The sequence below is a fragment of the Barbus barbus genome (genome assembly GCF_936440315.1).
Source record: "Barbus barbus genome assembly, chromosome: 10".
In the NCBI taxonomy this organism is placed as follows: domain Eukaryota; kingdom Metazoa; phylum Chordata; class Actinopteri; order Cypriniformes; family Cyprinidae; genus Barbus; species Barbus barbus.
The window spans coordinates 18,719,684-18,728,554 of record NC_136738.1 but is presented as its reverse complement, the minus strand read 5'-3'; the positions used below and the strand labels follow the sequence as shown (position 1 = coordinate 18,728,554).

The 8,871-nt window shown below is 36.8% G+C and overlaps 1 protein-coding gene across 1 annotated transcript in view; it reads left to right on the top strand.

Annotated features, from left to right (window-relative positions):
* Positions 1–5,648: 5,648 nt before the first annotated feature.
* The window catches only part of cntnap5a (contactin associated protein family member 5a), a gene marked incomplete at both ends in the record, with an annotated part of 65,917 nt that continues 62,694 nt past the window's right edge, over positions 5,649–8,871 (top strand). The window contains one exon of the mRNA XM_079427600.1: positions 5,649–5,730. Coding sequence (XP_079283726.1) covers positions 5,649–5,730 — 82 coding nt within the window. The remainder of the gene's footprint in view (positions 5,731–8,871) is intronic.

Genomic DNA, 8,871 nt, shown 5'->3' with positions numbered 1-8,871 from the left:
GTCTCGTGTGATGCTATCTGTCAGTAACTGCTATTACAGAAATGATGGGTGTCACTGGAGTTGCTATAAATCAAACTGATGGGTCCTTGCCTGAATTTTGCCAGTGAAAGTTTGATTTCTCTCCTCTTTTTTAACCTAGAGCCACAAGTGAAGAATGACTGGATTACGTTAGTCAACAAACTCATCCTCTCCTAATGGATTCAGTTTGTTTAGTGTATAGTGTGAATATGTGTCCATTAGTGCAACAAACACACAGTGCCAGATGGACTTCGATCTAGTGCACAAGAGCCTGCAGGTGACTTGTGATTAAAGTAATTGCAGCAAAAGATCTGTTGTTTTTTCATCATTCACATATGGAAATATGATTGCAATACTACATGAAATTCAACAACAACAATGATAATAATAATAATAACTTAAATTGAGAAATGGTTAAATGTTTAAATCAGTGATTTACTATTATTTCATATAGTATTTATTAATATTTTGAATTTGCTTTTATTTTCATTCTTTAAGCTTTCATTTTAGTTTGAGTAATTTTGTGATTTTGTGATTTTCAGTGTTTTTTTTTATATTTTAGCTTTATGTTTATTTTTATTTTTTATTTTACTTTTAGTTATCGTACGTTATTTATTTCACAACTTAAACTTATTTATTATTTTTTGTTGTTAATTAAGGTTATTTTTAAGTTTAAGTTTTTCTTTTAATATTAATATGCTAGAAATGTTTTATTCAGAATCAACACTGTGACTCATTTAAGCAGGAGAGGACGCTTTTTAAAGATGTGTGGGATGTTTCAGATCATGGTGCCCAAAATAAATGTATTTAACTTTAGGTTCCCTAATGGTGGAAATATAAAGATAGCAGGTTTGATTACAGATTTTGTGTAGTTTTTCTTAAGAACAAATTCTTTTACATGTAAATTTCTAAATAAACAAAACAGATTCTAAGACCTGAAACACTCCGTGTTTTGCACACTATTTAAAGGCAGATAGACACAGATAGCTGTCTCATGAAGGAAATGTTCTCTTTGGAATAATGTCTGTAGTTCAGAGGCTCACACATACCTGACTCGGTGCTGACATGGCCAGTGAAAGTGAAGACTCGTCTGGAGAGGTGTGAGTAATGAAGCAACTCGTGTCTGACATTGTGCCGAGAATGAAGGAGACCAGAGCAGACAAAATCTGTCCCTTGCAATGGTTACCAGAGATGATTTCAGGAGAATCTTTCCATTTCACTACAGATCTGCTTACAAGAACTTTGTAGTCTAGTGGTAACTCAACACCTCCGAGTTTGACTTTTTTTGACTTTGGCAAATAAAAGAGTATATGAATCAAATGTTGGTTTGACAATATCGCTAAGTGCTCTGGATGATCGGTAAATATAGTCAACACTGTACAATTTATTCAGTTTCGTGCAGAAACAGAAGCTTTTTTAATGCATAATTCTAAGCCATAGTACACCATTTGAATTACATCTATCAAACCAGAATCTCAACCTCTGAATTTTGTATTTACAGGAATAAAGACCATATGGAAAGTACCCAAGAGCTCAAGATCATTGGACCTCGGATAGGATTGGTATACAGCCTTAAGCAGTCATATTCTTCATTGTGGTGAGATTGTATCCGTTTCTGAGAGCGATATAAGAGATCTTGAAATATTTAACATCCTGCAACCTTTGAGACTTTACAATAAATAATACATTTTTCATGGTTCTCTATCTTTAGGAAGGCGATGTTTAACCGGAATTGGATTTGTATGGCTGAAAGAAAGTGTCAAAAATGGCCTTGTAATTTAATAGCGATTCAGTACAGACTCATAACTTGACATGCGACAAGAAAAAGCACAGGGTAAGACCTTAAGGGAGAGTCTATTGAGCTGCTAGATAAATGAGAACTGAATGCATTTATGCAGATGGTGAAAATAGTGCCGTCAGTAGAAGGCAGGGCACATGAATCTTTTTTTTTTTTCATATTATGCACATGAATAAATACCTTGAAGCATTACAACATCTTATACTTGCTAAAGTGGTTTTGCACATAGGTTATTTTTAATAAATATTAATTAAATAGTGTATAGTGATTCTGTAATTGGACAGTCTATCACACAATAACTTCAGCAATGCATTCTCTAGAGACTCTTGTCACACTAAAAATCTATTTCCATCACAACCACTGCAGAAGAGAACAGGAACTAGCATGCACAGTTGAAAAGTCCTCATATGGTGATCAGGTATAGAGTGTGTAATTCTAGCATCTTTGTGGCGGTGAGATCGTGAATCTTTTTTTCACTAATTAGACCACAAGCATATTTATTGCACACAATTGATGCTCGACAAAGCATTTAGTATTGATCCATGTAACATGAAGTAGTGCAAATATAGAAAAAACTGTTACAGCTTATGAATAAGATCAATTAATTGCAAATTGCAAGGAAAAAAAAACATGAGTGGTCATGCATTTGCTTAAACAAACCGCTTCATGAGCAATATGTTCTATTTGCATGATCTGATATCATCAAGCATAGTGTTTGGTTAATAAATAATTGATAAGGAGATATTGAAGTGCTGGTGACTTCACTTCTTCCTGAATGCTTCACAATGCAGATATTTCATGTTTTGACCCATGAGAAAATGGACATCTGAAGTGAGAGGGTCAAACTTTAAATATTAATGTCATTGTCACTGCATTCTGTCCCTTGTGAAGCCTGTTTATACTCTCTTATGCGATAACATGCTTATCACTCTTCCCAGTGGGAGATGAGTCCTGACCGCAACATTAAGCCATCTGACTGTTACACAAACACACTTAACATCCAACTGTCTACCACTAGCTTTGAACTTCCATTACAATGCCTTTGTGTTTTCATTGAGCTGTCCACATTTTTTTTTCTCATGAGTATGAGCTTGGGTAAATGAGGTGACACTGTATTGAACAAGAATCTTGCACACTTGTGGTGATTTACTCTGGGTCACTGGGTTAGTTTAAGGTTGTTTAACCCACCTGCTGTTGATCTGGCCAGTGATGCAGTTAGTATGATTTGAGCAGGTGGGACTAAATATGAAATAAAGATTAAAAAGTTGAGGTGGAAGTGATTTCACTTACATGTATGCATTTAGCAGACACCTATTTCCCCAAACCAATTTACAATGCATTTAAGGTATACAGTGGTGTGAAAAAGTTTTTGCCCCTTCCTGTTTTTTACTTTTATGCATATTTGTCACACTTGAAAGATTCAGATCATCAAACAAATTTTAATATTACACAAAGATAACCCGAGTAAATACAAAATGCAGTTTTGAAATAATGATTTCATTTATTAAGGGAAAAAAAGCTGTCCAAACTTGCCAGGCACTATGTGAAAAAGTAATTGCCCCCTAAATCTAATAACTGGTTGTGCCACCCTTTGCAGCAACAACTGCAATCAAGCGTTTGCGATAACTGGCAATGAGTCTTTTACATCACTGTGGAGGAATTTTGGCCCACTCCTCTTTGCAGAATTGTTTTAATTCAGCCACACTGGAGGGTTTTCGAGCATGAATGGACTGTTTAAGGTCATGCTACAGCATCTCAATTGGATTTAAGTCCGGACTTTGATTTGGAGTAATTTTGGTAGGCCGGCCACTCCTGGGATGGTTCACTACTGTTCCAAGTTGTTCGCTGGAGTCCCAAAGCCTTAGAAATGGCTTTATAACCCTTTCCAGACTGATACATGTCAACTATTGAATTTTTTTTAGATCGCGGCATGATGTGTTGCTCTTTAAGCACACTTCACTTTGTCAGACAGGTTCTATTTCTTGCTAGTGAAATTTAACTCAGCTTTCTAAAATAATGTGGTTAATCACAGTTCTTTCATGATTTAAAAGGAGGGGCAATTAATTTTTCACGTAGGGTCAGGTATGTTTGGACAGCTTTTTTCCCTTAATAAATGAAATCATTATTTCAAAACTGCATTTTGTATTTACTTACATTATCTTTGTGTAATATTTAAATTTGTTTGATGAGGATCTGAATCTTAAGCATCATAAAGCTTAAGTGTGACAAATATGCCAAAAAAATCCCCCCAAAAACAAAAAAACAGGAAGGGGGCAAAAAACCTTTTCACAGCACTGCATATTTAATCAGTTCATGCTTTCTCAGGGAATCAAACCCATTACTTTGTTGTTGCTAGCGCCATGCTTTACTCTTTGTGCTACAGCCATGGCTTCTTTAGGTTGCTGTGGTTAAACAAATGAGTTAACAAAGCTGGTTTTGTTCAAGGTTGGTACTTCAATATCAGGTACTAAACAAACGCTGTTATGTATTGATCCACAGAATTTGAACATAATTCATTGATTTTTACACCACTTCCTGTCGATTCTTTCCATGTGAATCATTTTGTCCTCACTAAGGGAAATGGAGCAGCACTTGACTGAGTCAGTGGGCAGGTGTTGTCATCCCATTTCAAGCCTATGGGTGTCACCAGCTGTCTAGTAAAGTAAGATGGATGAGACCCAAAAGTGTTTACAACCACCAGCCTAAGGAAATTTTTTTTTTATAAATAAATGGTCTGCATACACTAACTGAAGAGATAGGAGCACATGACAGCGAACACTTTGGAAAAAATGCAGAACATCCATCTTTATTCAGAGTTATGAGCGGTCAGTGACACTGATGGTCAACTTCATCACAGTTTAAGTTATAAAAGACTGTCCTTCCATACTGGAAATCAGGGGTTGTTATTGACTGATTGTTACATGACTATTCCTATAATTACACAAACAACTAAGGTTGTTAAATATTAACTGTATTTAAAACGTTAAAATATCCAGCACACAGTCTTTCCCGCCATGCTTTATAAACCACCTGGAAAAATGTCAACTGTAAAGTAATGGAACATTAACTAAGCTTACTTAACTTGCTGCTGTTTGGTTGTCTGTATCAAACAGAATTCATTAAGCTGGTAGCTTTGTGTAGGAACAAGGAATATGGTTTCTAGCTGGTCCAAGATAGATAGACCTTAAGTGGTCTTAGCTGCTCTTTTGTAGGTAATTGGATAAAACCATCTGCAAATGTGGATGTCTAGCCATGCCATTACCTGGTCCTTTATACCATCTCAACTAGCTGTTTAATATCAGCTTAAGATGGCACCAACTAATGACCAGCTTTGACCATCTTAGACCAGCTGGAAACCAGCTAGCATTTCTTAAACCTCTCCAACAGGCAGTGTCCTGGTGGATCTGTCCATGGTGCTGAAAGCGTGTCGGCTCACTATCCACTGATGAAATCACGATGCCCTGATGAATATGCCACATACAGTTTTCCACATCGTTCGCCTCTATTCCTCCAAAACAAATTTATATGTCATATGGGACTGGCTTCTGATGCATTTGGAGCTCAACCAGTGTTTGTTTTGGAAAATGATGGATGCGTGGTAAAGGAGGGAGCGCGGTGCGTAAGTGTGTGCGCGTTAGAGGGATGACGATGACGGCGTTTGGGGAGCTGTGGGTGTCTTTAAGAGCTTCTTTCTGTTGCTTACTGGTGTCAGGATAGAGAGGCACGAGCCACTGAAATACTCACGAGAACAGAGAGACGCGCGAATCGTATTGGAAATACATTAATTTTCATTCGCATTTAGGATATACTGCCATCGGGAAACCTGGACAGCATGCAGTTGCCAAAGTCACGGGCTTTTGCTGTCAGTTTGACACTGCTCTCCGTTCTCAGCTCGGCAATGTGCGCCAGTCACTGTAAGTACCTGCAGTGCCGTTCAACGTTGTAATAAAAGTTGACTTGTGTTTTGTTTAGATGCGTTTTCATTAGACCTATAGTTTTCATACAGATGCTAAACACTATGAAATCAATTCAATTATTGAAAGAGTGCAGGGGATTTAAAGACGATTCCTGCTCATGTGAACTTTTACTGGATCTGATGAACCCGTATCAATGTACAATGAATGACTGGTGCATATCGCGTATCACGATGCGACTTCTCTAAGCATCTGCCGAATGATAGTGGAGCAGATGTGAGAGATTTAACATTTCATATTCGATCGCTGTATCACGGAAATTGAGGCTTAATAAGCAGTTATTGAGACTAATATGCTTTCTCGACTAATGTGTAGAGGAGACAGGGCGATGTTGTAACATTTTGTTTCGACGTCTGATAACTCGTTTTTTTTTGTGTGTGTCTCTTTAAACTTTAATGTAATATTCGCACAAGTGTCTGATACAAAATAGTTTATAGATCTAGGCTACTTATCACTTAACTGTCTAAAATTAATAGCAGGTACAGAACGAGTTGTTAAAATCTATGCATATGAATGCTGTACTGGTTACCTGTTCAAATTATTGTTATTTCAATAATTCAAATATTAATAAAAGTTCAAATTATTAGTCATTCCCCATTATCAGCCTCATTTTATTGTAACCATTTTATAGGAAACATTTTAAATCACAAGAGCAAGTGAAATTGTAAACAAATATAGAACAATGTAAAACTTAGAAAAATAGTTCTAAATACATAAGTGTGTATGTGAGTGTGTTAATCACAAATCTTCATATACTGTCCCAGTTTGTTTTGATTTTTGTGCTTCAGGTAAAAGTACATCAAAAAGTGTTACGATCTACCCCATCTGCTCAGAAATATTTCTAATTATTTTAATGTGTGTCATTAAATGTAAAAAAAGAGAACCTGCTGATTCAAATTATACACTCCTGTCATTTAATATTCATTATGCAATGACATAATCTTACATTAAAATATATACCTGCCATGAAATAATTTTTTCTTACCTTAAAATTGTTTTGAAGAGAGTGGTGGTCTTATGATCTGTAGCACATTTCAGCTAAACTGATGGCGTTGCCCTCTTTCTGGTCTCCTCAATATTATTTTAATATTGTATCTCTAGTTATGTGTGCCAAAAAGTCTGGTTTAAGCTTTTAATATCTATTGTCATTCCAACAAACTACATTATCTTTGATTATCCATTGATTGTCATTTCTCTATTTGAAGCTTGTGCGTATAAAGCATTCTTAGTCAGTGCCTTCTCAGCTATTGTGTGAATCGGGGGAGCACAGTACATTTTCCCCTGCATTTTCTGTATTATTGAGATGAGAAACACTATGCACCGGGAAGTATCTGTAGGTTTCACTGGACATCTGTCATTTTTAAATCAAAAACTTCCATAGTCATGGATGGTTGTGCTCTGCATGAGATGTGCTTTGTGGATCGGGATCAGATGAAGTGAATCCTCACTGAGGACATGCAAAAAGATATTCTCATATTTACCACAGGGGTACCAGAATAAAGCTGGAGATCCATCATGCCCTTGTCATCTGTGTCAGGTAACAGAGATAATGGTTGCTGCTGTCTCTCTCAGGAGCCTCTGGCTCTGCTCTCAAAGAGGGATAACAAGGGGATGTCCTTTCAGATCTGGTGTCCCTGGAAGAACAACTACATCCCTTTTACTGTGACCACTGTGACAGTGGAGGGTCCCAACATGACACAAGATGAAAGCCTTGTTTCCACTGGCTAGGGCAAACAGTGAGTCAGGACCCAGGGGCTCAGTGTTTTCTGACATCGTCTGTGGACATGATTGTATTAAAAATGTCCAGCACTCTTTACTTTAAAAATAAATAAAAGTAGATATGAAGAAAGATTGATCCAAGTCATAGAGAACTGTTGATTTACACAGTCTGTAAAGCATGTTTCTGGAGAGACTTACGTGCATGTTTAAGAGATCTCGGCTTCTCTAGAACATACTGTGCAGAATTTCACACAAGCTGGACAGTTAGTGAGAATAATAGTCAAATAAACCCTTCAAGGACAGTGAACCCAGACATTGACATTGCAGCACTGGCTGCCACCTATTGGCTTTTACTCTCTTAAAAATAAGTGGACAATGAAGAATCTTTGATTGATGTCTTATAATAATTTCTTGGTTCCGCAAAGAACCTTTCCAGAAAGGGTCCATAAAAGATCTTAGTGTGGCAAACCTTTTTACAATCTTATAACCCTTTTCTGTTACAAAACAACTTATTTGTGGAGCCATAGATGTCAAGCGCCTGTATTTTTATGATTTTTAAGTTCTTCATGTATCCACACTATGCACCCTATCAAAGAATCTGTTTATTTTTAGAGGTCTATTCCGGGTTGAAATGTATTATTTATGTAGTGACAGATTTATTTTTCAGTATTTTGATTATCAAGTGAAATAGATGATTGAAAGAGAAAAAAATTAAGCTGGGGACTTGGTTCTATTCATCGGTTGTTGATTGGATGGAGGCAGAAGGGGTGGAGTTTAAAGAGACTCAGTGACTGGAATACATCACCATAAAGAAGATTGAGTTATGATATTTTGATTGCAGATTTAATTTCTTTTTTAAAAATACGCATAGATCAATTGTTTACAATTAGATTTTAGAAAATCGGGTGAATTTTCACTTGCTTGAAGTGTGTATGTTGTTGTTTTTGTAAGAGTGAATATAGACTGAATCATACTGCGTTGTCAATCAATCCATCTATAATTGCCTGAAGCTAAAAGTTCTTTCTAGATTTCTGTCTTTGAAGTTTAACTTCAAGTTTGAAGTGCAAAACGTGTGCATTGACCCAAACAGGACACCGATATTTATTCAGTTTGTACGCATGTCAGAGTGCTGTTGTGGTACAGGAGGACTGATTTAACATTCTAAATACAACTCCCCTCTCAGTGGGGGAGAGCAGAGCCTTGTCGGGCATTAGCATGATAGAGTCATTTATTTCAACTTTCTTATGAGGTCAAACGCGGGAGGCTTTTTAAGGGAGCTCTCCTGTGGAGCTGACCAGATTTCCTGTGGGCATCGAGGGGGAGGGAATCTTTAGACTTTTTTTTTCTTCCCCTGTTTGCAGT